At 40.3% G+C, this 24195-nt stretch overlaps 1 protein-coding gene across 1 annotated transcript; it reads right to left on the reverse strand.

The window, feature by feature from the left end:
* Positions 1-361: 361 nt before the first annotated feature.
* On the reverse strand, positions 362-23513 carry slc22a13b (solute carrier family 22 member 13b; the record flags this gene model as incomplete). The annotated part of the gene is made up of 10 exons (XM_084326029.1): positions 362-620; positions 4989-5177; positions 9113-9221; positions 9750-9964; positions 14111-14205; positions 14466-14586; positions 16537-16705; positions 17425-17579; positions 19832-19935; positions 23139-23513. 10 exons carry the CDS (start codon positions 23511-23513, stop codon positions 545-547), a joined length of 1608 nt encoding a protein of 535 aa, XP_084182155.1. The 3' UTR covers positions 362-544.
* Positions 23514-24195: the final 682 nt, after the last annotated feature.

The raw sequence follows: 24195 nt of genomic DNA on the forward strand, positions 1-24195 counted from the left end.
CACCTTGCAATGATTAGTTTCTGTCCAAAATTTGTGTTGTACTGATTACAACAATTAAAAATGAAACCACTATGTAAACACACATACTGTATAAAGCATTTAAGTGTAATCTTGGCAAGATTGGTACAGGCAACTGTATGCTAACGTATTTTTTATTTTATTTTTTATATTACACTCAGAATTACAGATTTGTATTGCTTTATTTTTACACTTAATCATGTTCAAATTCACAGGTTGTATAGGAGTTCAGAGAAAACAAGCAATAAATTGTGTCAAAATAATTTTATTGCAAACATTAACCAAAATAAACCATTTGAAATAAGAAAAGAAAAGACAATTATTTTTAAAGATATGGCCTTGATACTGTATACTGACGCAGTGTATGTAGATGATGGAAGAGAGTACTGAAAAAATTCGCCAATTATATTACATATATTACAGTATTTTTACACAATTTCTACACTGAACAATTGTGGAAACTATATTTATGTACATTGAATAAAAATAATTACACATTATGAAACACATCAGAAATGTATCTGCTTTAGAATTTTGTTTCCTCAAATGATTTATCCTCCTTCATAGAGAGTCCCTTCTCAATACTCCCATTCACCGGTTTTCTGAAATTAGAAACACATACAGAGTTATTAAACAGATATAAGGAGTCAACATATATTATTATATGGCAATATAATCGTGGAGTCCCATCTACTTTTACGAAACACTCCATAGGCTATACGTCAAACACTGCACTTTGAAAATGGTATTCAGAGAGAAATTTATTTATTGAAAGGATAAACCCCTTGAGGTGAACCATCTCATTTTCGAGGGGAAAAGAGATTGATTGGTTTATTCCACTTCCCGTAAATTCTGCTGCGTGCCATGAAAACAATTACAATGGGCAGGTGGGCACCCGCACAGATAAGACTCCAATCAGTGCTTGAGCACCAGCCCAATTTTCCCTCTCCAAGAGAAGTAGACCCTTCCTGAGCCGTCATTGGTTCGGCCGCCATTACTATATTTCAGAGGCTGTATAGCACAGCGGTTCTCAAACTACAGGTCGCGACCCAAAGTGGGGTCGTGGGTAGGTGACAGTGTGGTCGCGCATTGGCAAGTAAAAGAAAAAAAGAAGATATATATAAAATATAAATTTACAAATAAATATGCCTCGTTATATAAATGTGTAGGCTATTGATAACATAGTGCTGTAATTAAATGTTCTAATAAATATGCATGATCAAGTTCAACAACATGTGCTTTTATTTTGATATTCCTTAATTCCACATTGAAATTACGCAATACATTAAGTGTGGGGTCGCCAAAAGAAATTCCTAAATAAAATGGGGTTGTGGTATAAAAAAGTTTGAGAACCCCTAGCAGACTTAAGCTAGCGGTATCACATTAAACTAGACATTGACTAATCTGTAGATACCAGCCATTAGTGGGAAAAACCTATTACATTTCCCGGTGTTATTACATTTGATAGTCCTTCTAAAGGAAAAAGTTATTACAATTTTAAAAGTTATAATAACATTTCCCGGTGATATTACATTTCCCTGTGTTGTTACATTTCGCAGTGTTATTACATTTTAAAGTCCTTCCAAAGGAAAAGGTTATTACATTTCCCAGTGTTATTACATTTTAAAGTCCTAAAGGAAAATATTATTATTACAGTTCCCAGTGATTACATTTCCCAGTGTTACAGGGTTAAATGCTGCTCAAACATTTAGCAACGTTTTTACAGGGAAAACAAATCAGTCTGCCTATTTACAAAGGGGTCCTTGACCTTTCACCTCAAGTTTAGGCTCTTCAGGACAACCGGAGTCTCACCTTTAAATGGTAAATGGTTTACAATGTTTGTTCCTGTTCCTCACATTCACCCATTCACTCACACATTCACATAGCAACCATGCAAGGTGCCATTGGGAACAATTATGGGTTACAGTAAGTGTCTTGCTCAAGGACACTTAGACACGCTGCCTGGGAGGAACACAAATTTAACCGGGAACCGTCCAACTACCAGACGATCGCACTACCTCCTGAGCCACTGTCGCCAACTTCACAAACATGCCTGATTTGTGCTAGCTTTACGCAATTTCAGGCAGTTTTGTACAAAAGATGACACTCTGCATTTCTGCCTATTCCTGTGCACTGCGGTCGCTGAACAGTCTTGGAGGTGCATGAACTGGTATTTCTGTAAAGCTGAGACGGTTGTGGATCCAATAGAGATTGGAGGCTACATCACTTAGCTTGTTTGCTACTTCTGTTTCTATTTGAAGTTGAAGAGGGGAGGAAACACAATACAACTTACTGAAGCCTTCAATACGCATTACATTACAGCATTATAGGAAATATGGGAGGGGGGTGGGGGGGGTTCCATGCAATAAAGATTCTGTGCCAGATTCGAACCCAGGACATTGTGATCACATGGTATCTGCCTCATCTCCCTCAGCATTACAGCCTTGTCAGGCTAAGAACACAGACAACAGGCTACAGGCATTACATGCAGCCCACTTTGCAACGTGTTTTGAGACAGATCTGGCAGCAGCAATGTTATGCACACAGTGTCCTCAAATACAGTATGTAAGCAGGAAGCGGAACACGTTATGAGTACAAGCAGCACAAACCCAGTATACAAAATAGTCTATAATAAATGTATCCAAATGGTATAGGCCTATGCAACTGTAATCATATACAATTAAGCCAACCAACAATGAATAGACATACACAACAGCAACTGTAATCTTAAACCAACCAACAATGAATACACTCAGTAGTCACCTGCACTTTATTGTATTTTACTAATGTACTTTACTGTTACATTTGCACTCTGGTTGGATGCCAAACTTCTTTGCGTTGTACTGTACTTGTGCTATATGATGACAATACATTTGAATCTAATCTAATCTAATCTAATCTAATCTAATCTAATCTAATCTAACCTAATCTAATCTAATAGACATGTACAAAATATATGAATAATAGAAGTGAATCAATAGATAGCAGAAAGCACAACAGAAGGAGGCTCATTTAGGCCATAAGGAGGTACTGTGCTTCCACTTGTAACAGTCTGTGATAAAGGTCACCTCCATGGAGAGATGGTTCCACTTACAGGTGGGGCAGGCAATTTCTGATAAATGAGCAAGGGTGAGTCCAGCAGAAATAGAGCACGCTCTGCACTACCTTTCAAGCCAGACACAGTGTGCTACATGCAAATGTTTCTCAGACTCCCAGAGGCGCTGGCTGCCTCGAGCTGGATTTGATCGTCAGGTGGTTTTTCACACTGTGGCTACTTTTCGACAAGGAACACAATGGTATTGTTAGTTTTCCAATGCAACCCTGGAAACAGCACTTGGCAGGCCAGAAAGAAAACGATGAAGATTCAGGCCACCCTGAGATTTTGGAGTGGCTGATTACAGGAGCTGGGGCTGTCATAGACACCGGATTGATTTTCTCAGAGCATTTGATTTATTGGTAGCTGTTGTGAATATGAATAGAATCTCACCAAATATGACCAAAATGGTTACAAAACCCCACCTTTAAAGGGGAACTATTTTACTATTTCGTTCACTATTTGGGCACTTTTACACAATTCCTGTGAGTCTATGGAACACCTCTGTAATTTTTTCTTTTTCTTTTCATTGTTTTGTATTTCTAATCAAGTCCTTAAAACAGCATTTATCTACCTCAAGATCTTAAGCCATTTTGAGCCTGGGCTCCAACCACTGTGTGCAGCTCATCATGAGCCTGATGCCACACAGCCACATTATCATGCAGCTGAGTCTCTCTGACATCACAAATCATCACATTTTCAGATGACTCAGTTCAGTGAGGGTGAATATTGTGAGAGGAGAATTGGAAGAATGCGCCAATATGAGAATTAGAGACATAGATCATATTAATATAAGTTCACATAGCTAGGAAACAATGCTAAACACTCAAAAAGGCCATTTATAAGATAGTTCCCCTTTAAGATCCATGTCTGAAGAATGCATGTTGGAGCGTAGTGTACAGCCAAGTGTAGTGTATCTCCAGATGTTCAAAGTGAAGGGAATGAAAGTGGGCATGTTGCCATTGTTATACAATAAATCATCTCATTGATCCATCCTTTCTCTCAATAGACCTTTTGACAGCAGACATTTTGACATGTCATACCGGTAACAGTAGTAGCATAGGTAAACATAGCTGCAACTAACGGGTATGTCCCATTTAGGTGGCAAGTGAGCCAGCATGCATGCTACCAGGGCCCAGGGCACTGCCACTGGCACCTAAATGGAGAATCCCCAGTATTAAAGGGGTACTTCACCAAAAATCAATGCTGATTTATTTTGCACATAATCTCACACACATCCAAATACATAAACAGCTTTGCACACATTCATTCAGTTTAACAGTTATTGAGAGGAAATGCGTTTGAATATGGCCACCAGTGATGTCATCAGGGACATTGAATCCTTGTGTTAATTATAGCGCCATGAAATGCTGTAGATGAAAAAATAGCAATACCTTGTCTTATGGGGACTGCTATCTTATCATTTTATTGAGCTGTAATTAACACAAGGATTCAATGTCCCCGGTGATCACTGGGGCGACAGTGGCTCAGGTTCCTGGTTTGAATCCTGCTCCTCCCAGCAGCGTGTCAAAGTGTCCTTGAGCAAGACACTTAAGCGCTATGAAAGTGAGGCATAAGTTGTAAAGCGCTATATAAATGCAGTCCATTCCATTCATCACTGGTGGCCACATTCAAACAAATTTACTCTCAATAACTGTCAAACTAAATGAATGTGTGCAAAGCAGTTCAGCGTGGATGTGTGTGCGATCATGTGCAAAATAAATCAGCGTCGTCTTTTGGTGAAGTGCCCCTTTTAAGGTGAATAGTTACAGCTGAGTTTATCCATCCATCATTTCACGACGCATGAAAAATGTATAGCTGTGAAAAAAGCTCTCATTATCTGCGACAAGATGGAAGAGAGAGTCAGTCAACTCACTCGATGTGGTCCTCGAGTTCAGTGTTGAGGGTCTCGGGCAGCAGGAAGCACAGCGCCCCGCCGGCGAAGGGGAGGATGCCGTATATCAGCATGGGGATGGAGTGGTGGTAGACCTCCAGGAGCCGGATCAGAGGGGCCAGGATGCCCGCCACACGGGCACACATGGAGTTGAGACCTACACCGTTCTGCCTGCAGTGCACACACACACACACACACACACACACACACACACACACACACACACACACACACACACACACACACACACACACACACACACACACACACACACACACACACACACACACACACACACACACACACACACACACACACACACACACACACACACACACACACACACACACACACACACACACACACACACACACACACACACACACACACACACACCAGGAGTTTGATTATTGCCTTTATGTATTGTGTTTCTTCCATTACCCTACCCGTACCCACTCCCATCCCCCGTGCTGCAATGATGCCTGCGTTTTTGCCAAGGGGATCAATAAAGGAATATCTTATTTTATTAGATTAGATTCGATTCGATTCAACTTCATTGCCATTGCACAGGATGGGTGTAAATGTAGTTGGCAGCTAACTAGAGTGCAAAGGAGCAGTAAAGTGCATTGAAATATGTATGACGTGTGTATGGAATGTAGACCATATGGAAAAGCTATGGTATATACAGTATAAACAGTATTGTATGTACAGAGTGAGTAGCTATAAACACTGTATAGACAGTAGTATGAATATGAATACACTATCATGGTAATATAACCAAGTTATTATTGTTTTATTATTGTTTTATTGTGGATCCCCATTAGTCTACACCAAAGTGAGACTACTCTTCTTGGGGTCCAAACATAAAAAATACAAACACACACAAAAAAAGGTTAAATAAAAATATAAAACCACAAACATTGAAGTACTCACAAGAAAACATCACAACGAACAAAACAGTGAATAAAAGTTAGATATCACAATTCTCAACCATAAAATACAAATTACATATTCAGTCCATAAGAACAAAACAGATCAAAATCATATATATTATTTGAACTCATATTATAGCATAACTTTTCTCACGTCACCGATCACTTTTATATTTCCATACTAATTTCAAAAGTCAATGGCCAAAATGTAACTCATTATTCATGAGCACAATTTTAAACTTTTTTTTAAACATAAATGTGTTCCTTATCATAGTTATATTTCTGGGTATTTTATTCCAATAAGCAACTGCTCTATATATTACCGTCTTTTTCAGAGCATTTGTTTTTGGTAGAGGTAAAGTAAAGCATGAATCTAATGCTTGCCTTGTGCTATATCCATGTCTCATATTAGTTGGGTACAGTTGTGAGTGCAAACCCTCCGGTTTCCCAGTATTACAGATATTAAACAAAAAAGTTACCAGGCTACATGCCATCCTCTGTTCCACTGTCATCCAGGTCAGTGCGGCATGCATCACTCCAACACTACTCCTCACAGAGCAGCGCAGAGCGAGGCGTGCCGCCCTGTTCTGCGCTAACTGGAGTTTGTTCAGATCAAGCCTAGAGGCATTAGACCATATAGTAGGACAGTAGTCCAGGCGTGATAAGACCAAAGATTGTAGTACAAGCTTTGCTGTACCATTAGTCAACAGATTTCTACACCTTCTGATCATTGCAGTACCACAGCTCATCTTAGCCACCATATTGCTAATGTGTTTCGACCAAGAAAGTGTTTCATCTATTACAACACCCAGCAGTTTTGCCTCACTGACCTGTTCGATACAGCACAGTTCAGAACTAGATTTAATTTAGGATTTGATCTAGATGTATATTTTGAGGCTATCATTATACTCTTGGTTTTTGCAACATTTAACTTTAACTTATTTTCACTTACCCAGTTGGAAATTAGCACTATCTCATCTTGCAATAACCTATTAACAGACTCAGATTGTTCGGAAAGATTGCGTCTCTCATCTCAAAATGTATATGGCGTAAGAAATGTCCTAGAGTCCGCCTATCTCTGTTGTACCTTCCATTCGATGCAGGGGGGTTGACCTGTCCTAACCTTCATTGGTATTACCTGGCTGCACAATTGAGAACTGTAATGTTTTATTTTTCTAAGGAAGATCCACCATCATGGATGGGAGTGGAAGCATACCCAATGCAACTACCACTACATTTATACATGTATTCAGCTGAGCCAAAATATTTAAGAAAACATACTACACACCCCATAGTGCTCAACATGATTAATGTATGGTATGAGGTAAAGAAATGTATGAAAATAAACAACTCCATGTCGCAATTCAGCCCAATCTGGGGAAACGTCTCATTTAAACCAGGCAAACTGGATGCCGGATTTTTTAAATACTTGCAACTGAGAAGTTTCATTTCCTCTCTGCAAAACCAATCACTGGCAATTCCTACACTTTCATCTTTAGAAAAAATTATCATCAAGAACTGCAATAGCAAAGGCCTGTTATCAATGTTCTATAACTGGCTTGTATCTGGTTCAGACGAGACGTCATTATCTAGATTGGAGTCATGGAGGCTGGACTTGGGAGAGGAGATCTCAAACGAGGACTGGAACAGAGCATGCGAGGAGGCTCAGACACAAACAGCCAACACTAGCTTAAAACTACTTCAATACAAATGGCTGATGCGGACTTATATAACCCCTGTCAAACTGAATAAATACAACAGCAACACACCAGATAGGTGCTTTAAATGTACCGAGGATCGGGGAACTTTTATACATTGTATTTGGGAATGTGACAAAATCAAGAAGTTCTGGGGGGAGGTGGTGAATAAAATCAAAGATATCCTGTCAGTGAATATCCCACTAGACTCCAAAATGATATTGTTACATTTATATCCAATAAATCTGAACCTGAGAACCAAACAATTTAAATTTATTGATTTTGCTATACTACAGGCAAAAAGAACAGTAGCTTTCAATTGGAAGAAAATAGACGCACCCACAATCGGTGCTTGGATTAAGAACATGGCACAATGCATGTCTATGGAGAGAATAACATATATCCTCAGGAACAATATAGAGGTTTACGAGGATATATGGAAACCATTTAATGAATATCTGAGAAGGGAAGATATAGGAGGGCTGCTATAGGATGAGTCCCCCCGCTCTCTCCCGCGGTCAGCGTGACCCGGACCTCGGGAGAGCGGAGGCACGTCAGTGAAGGTGTTATAAAGATGTCATTTATTTGTATTTGTATTTATTATTTTTTATTTACATTTTCTTTTCTTCTTTTCAATAATTTTTATTTATGTACGAGTTATTCTAATGGAGGTACCAATGAATGTACGTACTATTTCTGTATGACAACAGTAAAAACAAACTCAAAGATGCTAAGAGAGAGAAAAGGGGAGGGGGGAGGCGGTATGTGGGTATACGTATAATCTTGTGGAGAAAAGGAATTAAGAATAACTGACAACAATGAAAACCTGAAATGTGTACTGTACAAAAAAAAAACAGACTCAGATTGTTCCGCCGCTACATACACAGTAGTATCATCTGCATAGATCTCCATTGATGCATTATTAAGTACTAATGGTAAATCATTAACGAAGATTGCATACAATAAGGGACCCAGGCAACTCCCTTGGGGCACTCCGGCATGGAGTTCCCTCATCTCCGATAGTGTGCCATTAAACATCACGCATTGTAGTCTATTAAGTAAGTAATTCTTTAACAACTTAATAGCACTTTCATTGAATTTATAAGCTGAAAGTTTCATGAGCAGAAGATCATGATCTATAATGTCAAATGCAGCGCTAAAATCCAGAAGCACAGCACCCACCATTGACTTCCTATCAATATGTGTAAGCCAGTTATCAGTCAGCGATGTGAGTGCTGTGTTTGTGGAGTAGCCAGCTTTGTATGCGTGTTGGTGATCTGAATTGATTCTGTTCCCATCTAAATAAGCTTGTACCTTTTTGTATATAATCTTTTCCATTAATTTACTCAAGGCAGGCAATATGCTTACAGGTCTACTATTTATGTCGTTTATGACGATCACATAAACTACAATCAGTAACAGCAGAAAAGAAATTCAGTAATATCATGGAAAATATTTGTTTTTGTATTTTATTTACCTTACGACAGTAGGGTACAGCTCAGAGGTATAGACATAGACGATAGTGAAGGAAGCAGCCAGGGCAAACTTCCCCAATACCGCGATCACAGTTACCACCACTGGAAGGTCTGGGGGGCAGAGAACAAAATCAAGCAAAGAACATCAGAAGCACCAAGCAGGTTTCCATTAACCCTTTCACTACCACACTACCAAATGGTTAACCCTTTCACTGCAACAACACGACAAAGGGTTAGCCCTTTCACTACCACACGTGTGGTAGTGAAAGGGTTAACCCAGGGTGTTTACAACAGGAACATTCAGTTAAACACGGCATGAACTGCAGCCTGGAGGTGGTCCACTGATTGCTTTGTTAAAAAGCTGAGTTAAAGACCCGATCCGGATATGAATGTGAGATGATTTATAGATGAAAAATAAGCTTTTTGGAACGTTTTTAACTCATTCTAAATCAAACACAAATTACAATTGTAAACAAACCTTCTTTAGCCTTTTTTGTTTGTTTGTTTGTTTGTTTGTTTGTTTATGGGTTATAAATTGAACAAACTATTTATTATATTAACCTGGGCCAATTGAAACCTGTCCAAAAGAATAGCTCATGCATTTCTGAATGTGAGGCGAGTCCAGAGGCTGGCGGATACCTTTTGGAATAACGATAATCACAAGGCAAGCGGTTCCCCCAAAGAACAGGGCCCCTGCTTGGCATATTCTCCTTCCAAAGTACTCGATGAGAGGCAGACTGCCCAGGCGTGCAGGGACCTCTGCCATGCCGAAGATGGCTTGTGTGAGGTAGATGTCCAGGCCGAAGTTTCCAACGTTTAGACTCACCCCGTAGTACACCAGACTGGTTACAAACCTGGCACAGGCACAGAAAACACTCAAGACCTGAATTGTCCTTGACAACCGTGCAAATGTTTGAGAAATATGGCACTTTTGAACTTGGTCAAATTAAAACTGAAAGACAAAAACAATCACAGAATTCACAGTGAAGGCCTTACAATACCCTCTCTATACCGTAGTCAAAGTAAAAATGGGTAACACTTTATAATAACACTCAGTTATAAGACCTTTATAAGGTATTTGTAGATAATGAACTAATCATGAACAAATCATTTATATACATTCGTAAATTATTATTAAATCATTTATAACTATATTTGTATAACATTTACAAATTAGTTCTACATTATTTATAACTTATTATCAACATTGTTTGTACTTGATTTGTTCATCATTAAATAATGTTGTTTAATGTGTAGTAATACATTTGTAGATGGTTTGAAAAATGGATATGAAAAAAACGACTATACTGTACCTACCTTTTATTTGTTCATGTTCAACAAATGATTTGTTAAGACATTCATAAAACATCTATAAATCATTTGCAGATGCTGTTGTGTGCCAGATATTGACAGAGTATGTAGAGGAAGTATCACGCGAGTGAGACTTGACTTCGACGTGTGTTGCTGTCTGTTGAATGGAAGCACGATACATTAGCAGAGCCAAGTTATGTGTTTGTTCCTAATGTGTGCTCAGTATATTGTGCTATGTGATGATGACACAAGGGTAATCATTATTTGTATTTTCAGGCTGTATAGGGCGCTGATACAGCCTGAAAATACAAATAATTATTACCCTTGTGTCGTCATCATCACATACCGCAATATACTGAGCACACATTAGGAACAAACAAATAATTCAAATGTAATGTTAGCACCCACCACATCAAGTACGTCTACACAACATATAAGAGTTGTAGGTTGGAAATGATGGAATAGATTTACCAACAAAAAAGGTGTTTAGCCTGCTCATACCTTAAAAGCATGGGGCAGCACGAATAACTTGGCTCTGCTAATGTATCGTGCTTCCATTCAACAGACGGCAACACGCGTCGAAGTCAAGTCTCACTCACATGATACTTCCTCTACATACTTTGTCAATACCTGGCCAGGGTACTCCTGGGTCCTAGTGCCCTAGTGTAAATAATATAAACATTACATACATATTGTACATTTGTAAGGCCCTTCTTGGTAAGCTACCTCCTTATACTACATCACTATTGGTAAGATACCTCCTTATACTACATCATTATTGGTAAGCTACCTCGTTATACTACATCATTATTGGAATAGAGGTCCCATGAGTTTGCACTGAACAGGATAAATCTGCATTTTGCTATGATGCCCCTCTGCGTCTATTCTTTTACCAACGGATTTCCAGTTCCGCGTTCACGTTCTGCGATCTGATTGGCCACTGACGTTTTTGGTGCGATCTGATTGGCCACTGACATTTCTGGTCATGTGACATGTGCGCCCAATCGCGTGACGCGCCCATTTCCGCCTCGAACAGCAGCAAACTACCTAACGCACAGGTCGGCAATAAATTGGCCCGCCAGCAATAATATCTGGCCCTTCAGAATAAATAAAAAATAAAAAAAGTTATATCAGACCAACTAGGCTAGGCTATATGTTAGCTATAATGTCCAAATAGAGAAACTACCACCACCTAAAGAATGCTTATTATACATTGTTTTATCCATGTTGAGAGTGAATAACAGGTAGGCAGCGAGGTGCAATGTAGTGCTTGCTCAACATGAGAAAAGTCGGTGGACAGCGCCTGGTGCTGAAATAACAAACAAGCCACACCACATGTGTGGTGTGAAATTAAAACATCAGTTCAGTAAGTCATTCAAACTTTATCTTTACTTATATATGACTGTGACGGCACCACACATGTGAACAGTAACAATGCAATTAAACTGAAGTCAAATCAGAGCAAAAAAAGCGGAATCTGCTTCAAGAAGATGCGCTGCATTAGGTATATAACGAGACATTTATTAACTAAATAAAAAATACTATTAGGCTTTTTTAACCCTGTAAAGCCGGGCGCAACAGTAGACATGTTTTGTAAAACATTAAAAATCTTTGGATTTGTTTGTGATAAAGACTTGCTTTATTGTATCGGAATCGATTGTCATCTCAAAATGTAGTGCATCTCTCAGAGAATGCGCGGATGTAAAGCATAGAATCTTGAAATATCTAGATTGGTTGTTTTCTCTGGACTGCATCTAATCCGCTGTATCTATCCATTTATCATATATCTATGTCTGTCACTATAGCCAATGGAAATGCTAGAAATGGTCACATGGACTGGGAGAACCAATGGAAAATTCCTATTGTTTCTCAATAGTCCAGTGCGCTCCACAGAAAGGGCCGTCAGATAGACACATTGGTTGCGCGTCATGTAAGATAGGCCGATAAGAGAGAGGCGCTTGTCTCTGGTTTTATAATAAAATGGCAAACAGACAAAGGTATAATGTTCAGTGCAAATGTGTATGTCGTTTACAGTTTATAAAATGTTTTCACTATCAATATATTAAATTAGCCATTGTTTTTGTTTCCGGCCCCCCATACAATGGCTTGGAAAAAGTTTGGCCCTCGGCCAAACTTAATTGCCTACCCCTGACCTAACGCCTAGTTTATCACTGGTTAAGCTTAGGCGACTCTTTCGAAGTTGGTTAAGGTTAGAGTATGGAATCAGGGCTGGTGTTCTATCACCCTGCTCTAAGACAAACTCTAACCTTAACCAACTTCGAAAGAGTGCCTATTGCCTAAGCTTAACCAGTGAAAGAAAGAGGCGTCACACGATTGGCGCGACCAGAAACGTCAGTGGCCAATCAGAGCGCAGAACGCGAACGCGGAACTGGAAATCCGTTGGTAAAAGTATTCAGGCTGCCCCTCTAGCTCATGGAATGAACTCCAACAGTCCTTAAAGCTTGAGATCCTCCCATCTATTTAAAACCTTGATCTCTAACATTTGTCAATCAAGTTGTACATGTTTTAATTGATTTGTTATCCTTGCCTTGTGACTCGCCTTATTGTCTTATTGTTATGATTTTGTATGCTGTGTGATTTTACATGTTTTTTGTTGTTGTTGCTTTTTTGCTTATTTCTAAGTCTCAATGTGACTGTAAAATATGGAAACCTCAGTTGCCTTTCGAGTTTAAATAAAGGTTTAAAATTAAATGAAATATGTATATTAAAGGATAACTCCACTTTTTTTTTAAATTAGCTTATTTAACATCTTCCCTGGAGTTAGACAAGAAGATGCATACCTTTTTTGTCTCTGTGCGTGCATTTTAGCTTTGGGAATAGACGCTCCGTTAGCATAGCTTAGCTTCATCACTGGAAGTGAGGCAGGACAGTAGCCTTACAGTGTATTGCAAGGTCTGACATTGACCAAACTTGATATGCATGACCTTGGTGGGCTCTAGGTCAACTCCTGAAAAGGGGGTCAATGTCAGACCTTGCAATCAAAAGTTAGGGGCGCACTGAAATTATGGCAAGGGTTATTAGCCCCCTAACTTTTGATTGCAAAGTCTGACATTGACCCCCTTTTCAGGAGTTGACCTAGAGCCCACCAAGGTCATGCATATCAAGTTTGGTCAATGTCAGACCTTGCAATACACTGTAAGGCACTGTAAGGCTACTGTCCTGCCTCACTTCCAGTGATGAAGCTAAGCTATGCTAACGGAGCGTCTATTCCCAAAGCTAAAATGCACGCACAGAGACAAAAAAGGTATGCATCTTCTTGTCTAACTCCAGGGAAGATGTTAAATAAGCTAATTTAAAAAAAAAAGTGGAGTTATCCTTTAACGTATAATGTAACGTGCACCGGTAAACTTCTATATAAAGGACACTTTCGTATTATAACCCGACGTTTGGACAATCCATTATTTGGAAAGTAGTTATTCTACAGTTTGGTGTAGTGTATAAAACTTGTATGGTCAGTGTTTTGTGACAGCGTTGCTGTCCATGGTGCTGAAGGTCGCATTTATACTAGTGTATACAGCCTCTATACAGTGCCACCACGTGATACAACGCAGCAAGACACAATGCAGCGGGAGGGGGGGGGGGGGGGGGGGGGGGGGGGGGTTGCATGGTCAGCACAGCACCCCCTACTCAAAACATCTTCCCGCGGGTATGTTTACAAATATACTCACCAGATGTAGCTCAATATCAGAGCGCGCTTTCTCAAATACAGGATTCTGAAGAGGTCCAACATGCTTCCTGTTCTAGCTGCAGTCTCAGCCTCTAGCTGGAAAAAAGGTGGAGAGGGTAATTAAAAATGTTGTATATAATTAGATAGTAGATCATTTAGATAGTACAGTAACTCAGAGCATAACATGTGTTGAGATAAATACATGAATAGTTACATTAACCCTTTCACTACCACACTACAGAAGGTTAGTCTGTAGTGTGGTAGTGAAAGGGTTAACCTTCTGCAGTGTGGTAGTGAAAGGGTTAGCCATATGTCGTGTGGCAGTAAAAGGGTTAAAGGTGGTTGATGTAAATCACCTTGTCTAGTAGAGCCTCTGGGACCTTCCTCCCATTCAGCTTGGCGGCCTTGCGGACCTCCTCGCGAGCCTGTTCCTGCCTGCCCTGCGTCATGAGCCAGCGGGCAGACTCGGGCAGAATCCTAACAGGCATATCGGTACAGGACGACAAAATGAACAAGGTTTCAGCAATACTCCTGACAAAACTCCCTGACACCACCTCAAAAGGTGGTAAGCATCCGCCTACCACCGCAGAGACCCGGGTTCAATTCCCAGCACTGGTCCCTCCGGTTTAGTCAGTGAACATGACAGTGTTCGCGTGTGGAAGGTGGCGGGGTATTGGTCCTGGTTGTTGCAACAGCGACTCCTACTGGTCAGTCAGTTCAGCAGGGAGGGGATCTGGGGGAGATAGCGTGAACCTTCCGCTCACATTATGCTCTTCCAGTGCTCCAGCAGTCCACTCCTTGCTGTCAGGTGAAAAGAAGCGGCTGGCGACTCTACATGTATCGGAGGAGGCAAGTGGTAGTCTACACCCTCCCCAGACTGACAGTAGGGCAGCGCAACAACCAGGAGCAAATTGGCATAATGACTCAATTGGGGGATGAGTGAAAAAAGGTAAAAAGGCACAAAGAAAAGAGGAATAGCGGTTGAAACATCAACTTATTAATTGAACCCTTGCACTACAGTTGTAACATCAGTCGACACATGTGATATCATACAGTATATCACAAGAAAATACTCAACCTCTACTATCTTTAACTATGAATGAAAACAACACTAACATCTTTATTATTATTATTATTATTATTATTATTATTATTATTATTATTATTATTATTATTATTATTATTATTATTATTATTATTATTATTATTATTATTATTATTATTATTATTATTATTATTATTAACACATTGGGTGCCGGCCATTAGCCTTATCCTTGTAGCTAACGCACCAGGTTTCCATAGCATATTTTCACTGTGCGTCACTATGTTTGGAGAGCTATATCTATATTCTATATTATAGCTATGAAGACAATACTATGGTCATTTTACAGTGACTTTCTTCCGTCGAACATGCAAAAAAGAGATAATTTTTTCATGTATACGTTCGCACGTTATCCCGTGGGGAATATTGTATAGTTTAGGAGTGATCCGGGATAATCCCTGAAAAGCTGAGTTATAGGGCGCTACGTGAATTCTACTATAAGCGTTGGCGTTTCTTGCCTGGACACGCTACTATTTACAAATCAAATGTATATAATAGGTATGATGTTTCATCATGAATGCATGAACGTTTTTTTTTTTTATGCTTTGATGGCCAGTAACGGCATTCGTCTTGAACACCACACACGCTGATCAGCTGGATCGATATGAAAACATTGTACGATCAAGCTGGAATTGACGTCAGATAATCCTTACCTTTGATCGGGGGTATTCCAAAAAGAATATTCCAATTGTCTTGGTGTCCATCCTGACATAATCCAGCACACACATGCATGGAGGGTCATTGGACGCGTTTCAATGTGATCAGGTGAACCGCTAGACTCGCCTGACCCAGAATATGGCGCCCGGAGGGATTTAAGTGTAACACCCAGTGTGAAGGAGGGTTTCAAAGGGTGGGCGATACTGGTCAGTATTGCATTCTGGCGATCTCAGAATGATTCCCTATGGTAACCCCGAGGTCCGTGAGAGTGTATAGAATATTAAAATCTAAAAACGATCTAAAAGCGAGCAAACACGTATTATTATTTACATGCTATACTATTTTATTTCATACTTATCTTGTCTAGCACAGTCTCTGGAGCGTAACAGTAAGAAGCATTTTGTATAAAAGTATTCTGTACTTCTGTATGACAACTATTAAAGAAACTTGAACTTGGTTGGCGCAGAATGAGTTAATAATAATAATAATGTTTGCAAGCATTGTTCCTCTGAAAACTTCAAACAGAGTAACATCTGAGGTACTTGATTGTTTTGGGAATGTTCTAGCAAGATGTGCAGACTCTTATCCTTCTGATTTAGCTGGTTCTTCAGTCCTGACACCTTGCACATATTTTTATAAACTACTTGTCCTCAACCTGTCGAACTGACCAGTAGAAGACTCCGAGGATCAGGACGGGACTGGAGAGAGTCAGCTGAAGGATCCTCCAATCACGGATTCCATAGGCAATGCCCGACATCAGCATCAGTCCAACAGCATAGAAGGTGTGGGAGACGCTGGTGAAGAGAGCCCGCCGGGAGGTACCGGTCCACTCCGCCCCTTTCAAACATAGCCACGTTAAAAAGCCAATTCCCTGACATATCAAGATCTAATTAAACGATTGCATTTTCATTAATCAGTCAGATTTAATATATTTGTAATTGGGTGTGTCTATGGCGGACTGGTATAGACAATTTCAGTGGAGTTGCGTTACTAGGGAACAGCAACCAATTTACAGTATAGTCTTTATTTATCTTTTTTTTAAGATTATTTAATTTTAGCATTATTTAGCATTTTCTTAATATTTAAATTTTAGTTTTAATTTAAGTCTATGTTTTGTGATTTTGTGTGAAAGGTGGACTAGCAAAGTAAGATTTTCATTGTACAATGTCTGTTTAACTGTGCATATGACAAATAAATATCTTGAATAATTCCCAAATATATTAGTGTTTTCCGGCATACCGTTTCATTACATTGTTACAAAGTATAAGCAAAGGCAAAAAATATTTGATTTATTCAAAACAAAAAGTAATGGTTGTCTTGTTGTTCTTATTTAATTTTTTATATATATTTTTTCTCTTTTGGGAAGTAAGAGAGTTTTATTTAAAATGTTGTGAAATAAGCTGTGCTTCCTTCCGCCCCTTCATCCTTCCTTGTTTTTCTATGGATGAAGTCGGACTCATTTGTTAATGTTTACATTTTGTCTTTACTGTGATCTGTATGTTAGTTGTGTTTGAGATAAATACAGATAAATTAAGATCCGGTAATGGCGTACCTACCGAGGACAAACGTGTTGATGGTGACGCCAGAGATAGAGGTGCCGACGACGAACCTGAACGCTATGTAAACATAGATGTTGGGCGAGAAAGCGGCGCCCACCCCAAACAACAGCTGGAGGAGCAGGGAGAAGAGAATCACGAAGCGACGACCAAACCTGCACAGAGGAGGGGACACTGTGATGTCTTGAGAGGACACAAGGGGTAGAGGAGAGGACACGGTGATGTCTTGAGAGGACACAAGGGGTAGAGGAGAGGACACGGTGATGTCTTGAGAGGACACAAGGGGTAGAGGAGGGGCCACAGTGATGTCTTGAGAGGACACAAGGGGTAGAGGAGAGGACACAGTGATGTCTTGAGAGGACACAAGGGGTAGAGGAGAGGACACGGTGATGTCTTGAGAGGACACAAGGGGTAGAGGAGAGGACACGGTGATGTCTTGAGAGGACACAAGGGGTAGAGGAGAGGACACAGTGATGTGTTGAGAGGACACAAGGAGGAGAGGAGAGCCCTGGTCCTAGTCAGACTACCTCAAATCATCCATATCATCCCAACTAGACCCATATCAATTTGTTTACCGTGCCAACAGGTCAGTAGAGGATGCCGTTAGCTTGGTACTCCACCACACACTCCTACACCTGGAAACCCCTAACACCTACGCACGCATCCTGTTTATCGACTTCAGCTCAGCCTTTAATACCATCTCCCCCAATATACTATTCTCCAAGCTACAGGACATGAACATCAACCCGGCCATAAACGACTGGATCCTTGACTTCCTCAGCAACAGAACCCAAACAGTCAAGGTGAACAATCTCATATCCCGCTCCCTGACACTCAGCACTGGCTGTGTCCTCTCCATTTGGCTCTTCTCCCTCTACAGTCTACACTAACCAACTAATGTCCCTGGACAGCTCAGTCAACATTTAGAAATATGCAGACGACACCACCATCCTTGGCCTGATCAAAGATAATAATGAGTCCTCATACGAGAGGTGGACAGAGCAACGAGATGGTGCTCCATCAACAACCTCCTGCTCAACACCTCCAAAACCACAGAAATAGCCATTGATTTCAGGACTGCCAAAAAAACACCCAAACTCCCACTATCAATCTCTGACCAATCCATAACCAATCTTGTATCTTGTATAGTACACAGTTTTAAAGCCTGACAATCTTTCTTCCTGCTTGATACCCACACAGTTCAATACCTGACAGTTTAGAATCTGTAATAAAAAGTAAAATAGTTTAAAACAGTTTAAAACCGTCTTTACCTTCCCTGTTTGATATCCACAGTTTAGAACCCGACAGTCTTCCTTCCTGTTTGATACCCACTTTGACCCTTTGAACCTCCTTCTCAGGGCGCAGTTCCCTCTCTCAGGGCACAGTTCTAGGGCTGGGTCCCCCACACAGTTTTATAGATATAAAATGTAGTAACCGCTGTGGTGGGTGCAGAGTGGCAGTAGAATCAGTGATAGAGGCACTCTGGCTCCTTTAACAAACACAGCATGGGTGTAGTGTGTACAAATCAGGAGCAGAGACAGCAATAAAATAGCTGGCAGGTGAATAAAGCAGGCAAAATCTTAAGGAGGGGAAAGGAAGCAGTTGTTGAGTTGGAATCAGGAAAATGCAAAGGTTCTAGGGAAAGACAGTATGTAATGTGTAATCAACTACCTAAACTACATGACCCAAAGTAGTCAACTACCTAAACTACATGACCCAAAGTAGTTAACTACCTAAACTACATGACCCAAAGTAGTTAACTACCTAAACGACATGACCCAAAGTAGTTAACTACCTAAACTACATGACCCAAAGTAGTTAACAACTGAAAGATCTACTGAGAATGAATGTACAGTAGTTAAAACCACCACTCAACTACTGCAAATTGTAGTTATAGTAATACTATTATAGTTAACGACTGTCCAACGCTGCAAACTAGTTAGGCCTAAAAAAAATGGTTTGTTTCCGGTTGCCGACCGACCCTGTCGATTTAGGTGCGACCAAATATATTTTATGGTTTTTTTTTTTAATCCTTTTTTTTTTTTTTTTTTTATAAAGTTTCATATAAATCTTAGTCAAACCTTTAGTATTATGGATATTACACATGCTGGCAGAGTACATGCATCCATGTTGTTGTGAACATTTTAATTAAATAAAGAAATTCCCTATCCATAGTCGCCATGGGAAAATTAAATAAATTCCCTACCTACCCATGGCCTTAACTGACAACCAACAGGAAACAAACAATATTTTTTGTTATGCCTTAGGTTATGCCCTAAGTAATTGTGGTGCAACCAAATGTAGTAGCTAGTTATAAACTAACTAGTAGTTACTTATTGCTGTACAAACGTCGGCATTGGGGGTGAGGAGAGGATTAACGCAGGGGTTCAGTGAGTCTGTAGGCTACCTGTCAGCCATCGGTCCAAACACCAGCGCTCCAATCAGAAGTCCTGCCATGTAGATGGATTGTGACGCCTCGTTCAGGGTACTGTTGTCACACACCAGGTCAAACTGGAGGCGGCAGTGAGAAAGAGGAAAGGAGGGGGATAGGTTAAATAAGGAGGTCAGAGACATTCCAATAAAGGGGGATACGACATGTTTTAAAGGTCTAAGCCGTAATCCAAATGTAAACAAAATGGGTAACCCAGCCACCAAAAACAAAACATTTTATGTAGATATGTTTTTTTTTCACTAACACAGGGCAAACACTAGAAAACTGTTGGTAAATATGGAGCTGTGAATTGTATCTCACTGTATTTTGTGGTTTGTTTATGTTGGCAATCTTTGTAAACACAGTAAAACAGATCTACAGTATATTCTGATTTACAGCAGGTTCCAAAATGTAAACAAAATGTAAACACTTCAAGAATGTAGGCTACCATATGTAAATACAGGTCTATCTCACAATTACAGTATGTGGTCAAAAATAAAAATCCAGATGGGACACACCAACCTCGGGTTTTGGACGTTCTCTGTCTCCTTTTCCATTATGAAAGACATTAATGCAGTTTGACAGTTGGCTCAAAAAGGGAGGGAAACTCTTGAAGGAGATGAACATGTTATAAAGAGGGAACAGTCTATGCTTTAGTGTGCAGCAATGTTTTAAGAATTCACATGTTCTTTTTTTTTTTTTTTTACTTTATTTTTTAGCGTTTATCGCTTTTCTGGTCAAGCATGACCGACAGAAACAGGTTGAAATGGGATGTAGAGCAGGGGAAGACATTCTGAGAAATGACGGCGGGTCCGGGAATCGAACTCGTGTCCCCCAGATCCGTGACGAGCACGGTTTTCCCCGACGCAGAGATAGCGCCGAGATATGCGGTGAGCTACGGGAGCTCCCCTCACATGTTATTCTTATGGAGCTGGACAACACCATGGTATCATTTCTAAAAAAAAATAATCTCTACCAAAGCAAAATTGGGGAGCTGAGACTCAAGTCTGTGATACGGGGTAAAGGCCGGGAGAGTTGCTAGTTGCTCCACTGACAATAAACTGACTTTATGAATATAAATGGGATAGAATATAAAACTATGATTGTGTAAATGTAAACGTCCAAATGAGCTTTGTAGTGTACTACACTGCCCGAACCGCAGTAACTACGCAAACAGTGAAACTGAGAAAAATGGCTTTAAAGTTCTTTGACTATCCAGTGATTTTGTAGTTACGGCAATTCTTTATACCCGGAGCAAGACTGAACTCTTTGTCACACAAGATAAAACAGATATTGAGAAGTTCAATTTCACTTAGGCTAGGACATAATACTGTATGCCCATATCCTCAGAAATTCATCCTGGGACCAATTGTGAGAATCAACTTTCCATCTATTCTAGCTGTAGGGGAGAACGGGGGACGTTGTCACACGGGTAGGTTGTCACATTCACTATATTTCACTACCAGAGGGTCCTGTCTCCCATAATTTGGTATTTAAATGTCCAGAATTGGGGTCAGAGTTCACCTACATTGTCATCTTTGGAGTGAAACAGCTGAATTTGAGGTGAGAGGACTTTTTGTGTTTTTCATGTCCATTTGTAAATATTCCGCTTCTCAGTATTTTTCTTCTAGGCTTTTACACAATTGGTTTATAATGAAACAATTATTACCCTTAAAAAGTGTGAAGGGATAGCTATAGTTTAGATTGTTGTTAGCTAGCTAACTAGTTGTTAGATGGCTGTTAGCCTTGATGCTATCAAGACATTCCAGTTGGGGTTGGTCGTCACATTTTATTTGGGGTTGGTTGTCACATGTTGTGTAGGCTATTATTGTTAGGCTGATTATTGTTAGACACTCTGACACATGGTGTGACAACAACCAACCCCATAGTCTGTGACAACCATCCCTATGATGGGGTTGGTTGTCACAATGTGTCAGAGTGTCTTTGATAGGTGATTAACTCTTTGTTACAATACGTTGGAAAATGAGAGGGATACACATTTCAAGCCAACATCTTAAGCTTCAATTTAATGTAGGAATGACTATTGAAAGATGTTTTGATGATGAGCAATTCACACTAGAGTAAAGAGTGTGACAACGTCCCCCGTTCTCCCCTACATCAGCATGACATCGTCTGAGGGGCATACTCTTCTCTCCTGTCACTTTGGGAGGTCATAGTAGAACAATCCTTACTTCCCTGTGGGATGGGAGACAGCCTAAAATATTTGAAGGTAGAAATGAATTGGTAGCCTGTTGCCGTCCCGGTTGTTACACAAGTCACGTGTCGATTTTGTGAAAACGCCTAACTAAAGAAATTTGGAGAAATAGGCTTATAGTCTTGGGCCTGCCCTGGGAGAACAATAACATGACTTTCAGGACAAACTGTTCTGAGGAGCACACTTTCCAAGACATGGATACTGTACAAATGTCTCATTCATGCTTCCAACAAATTAAGCAGTCATCTAAAGATGGTGCATTGTGATTGTTTATTATGGTTGGCAAGTTTCCAAATCCAGTGTGGGCTAAAGTCACTGATGGGCAGATCTTATATCACTTAACATGTAAACAACAGCCTTACTGTTGACTGGCGACTATACTATACATCTATCATTATAGATCCATGATACGAACATAAACAAATTGAGTAAAAAGGTTAAGAATGTTCCAAAGAGCCTATTATTCTATCTACAGATCAAACTCTATATGAATATATACCACACACTTACATGGGACAAAAAGAAAACGATTGGGGCGTTAAGTATAGTTAAAGAGGAAACTTGCTGGCCATAATTTACAGTACGCTGACTAACTGATTCCATGGTCTTTACACCTAAGAAATGCAGTGAAAATGGCATTTTAACATATTGTTAAAGTATACTTCATGACCATTTAAAAATGTAATTAAGACTGTTTTGGAGATTGTGATGTTCAACTGTGTTTGAAAGATGAATAGATAATATTGTATTATGTTCAGATTACTTGGAGACAAGTCATAGTTGGTCAGTTTACTCTAACCTGGGGCAAGTTGACCAAGAGGACTTTTAAGAATCATATTTATTATGCTACATTCTTATAATTTTTATTAGAAATAAACATCCTGTAATGTGGATAGATATTTGTTTTAATTATGTCTCACTTTCCCTTGCCAAGAGTTCATTTTGTGTCAATAGTGGCTCATGTTTCCACTTTCCCCTATTTGGACCAACACTGTTGTCTAAAAACCTATGTTACTAATTTACTGCCCTAGACAATAAAGTCCACTGGTGCGCACTGCAGTCGCCTACCTCCGTCACTAAACTGGTGGTGCCCTTAGGCGCCTCGTAATCCCATCCATCCACGCACATCGTGGTGCTATTAATCCCATATGCTTCGATCGTTTCCAAATCCAAATCCACCGCCGTAAACATTTGACAACTCTCGTATTTTCCATCCTCGCCCGCGGGTAGAGTGAGATTGTCCTGTTTGTCTAGGGTCAAGTTGGGGCCCTGGGCCAAGATCCAGTCGGTGTTGCAGTGATGTGGGAAGTTGAGCCCCGTGAACACCTGGCCGAACATGTGGAACGCGGTGAACACGTTGGGGAAGCATATCGCCACGAGCAGGCGCTTCTGAAAGGAACCGAACTCTCCAACCTCCTTGAGGACCTGTCCGAACCCGCTCATATCGATGTCTCAGACAGTTGAAGTCCAACATTGTCTGCAGCCGACTGCCTACTTTGGGGGGGGGGGGGGGGGGGGGCGGACCAGAGATATCGATATGATTGAGCGGGTTATATATATCGATATCTCTGGTTACAAAAAAAGTAGGCAGTCCTCTGCGACTCTGTTGGATCGAAACGTGCCCACTGAGTCAATCAATAACATACGATTGCAAATGAATGACAGCCAGGCATTGACAAATGCACTTTATTATGGGCAAATCATGTCTTCCTAAATAATTAGATCTCCTGCCTCCTGAAAACCGAGTCTCCGACGCCATGGTGCTTGCATAGAACTATGTAAAACAAAAAAACAAAAAACGAAGGACTTTGTAACGCGCGCACGTGCCAAACGAGCTGGAGACTCGTGCCAGATGTGGAGGTTATATTAGGGGCGTTCTCTGACTGGGCGGGGACACGTGGGTCCAGAAATGTTTAACCCGTTGGAAAACTCAACTGAGATGTTTTTGAATAACTGCCCCACATGTCAGCCATGTAGCCTACTAAGCCTAGCATAGGGAGGGATACAATAAAACAATATTGTACATAATTACATATACACATTGCAAGGCAAAGTGTCAGCCCTAGGCCTACAACATATCTGACAACCAGGACCCTCAGCTGTCTGGGGCAACTCAGGTTGTGTG

The sequence above is a fragment of the Notolepis coatsorum genome (assembly GCF_963971535.1).
Source record: "Notolepis coatsorum genome assembly, chromosome: 12".
Lineage (NCBI taxonomy): Eukaryota > Metazoa > Chordata > Actinopteri > Aulopiformes > Paralepididae > Notolepis > Notolepis coatsorum.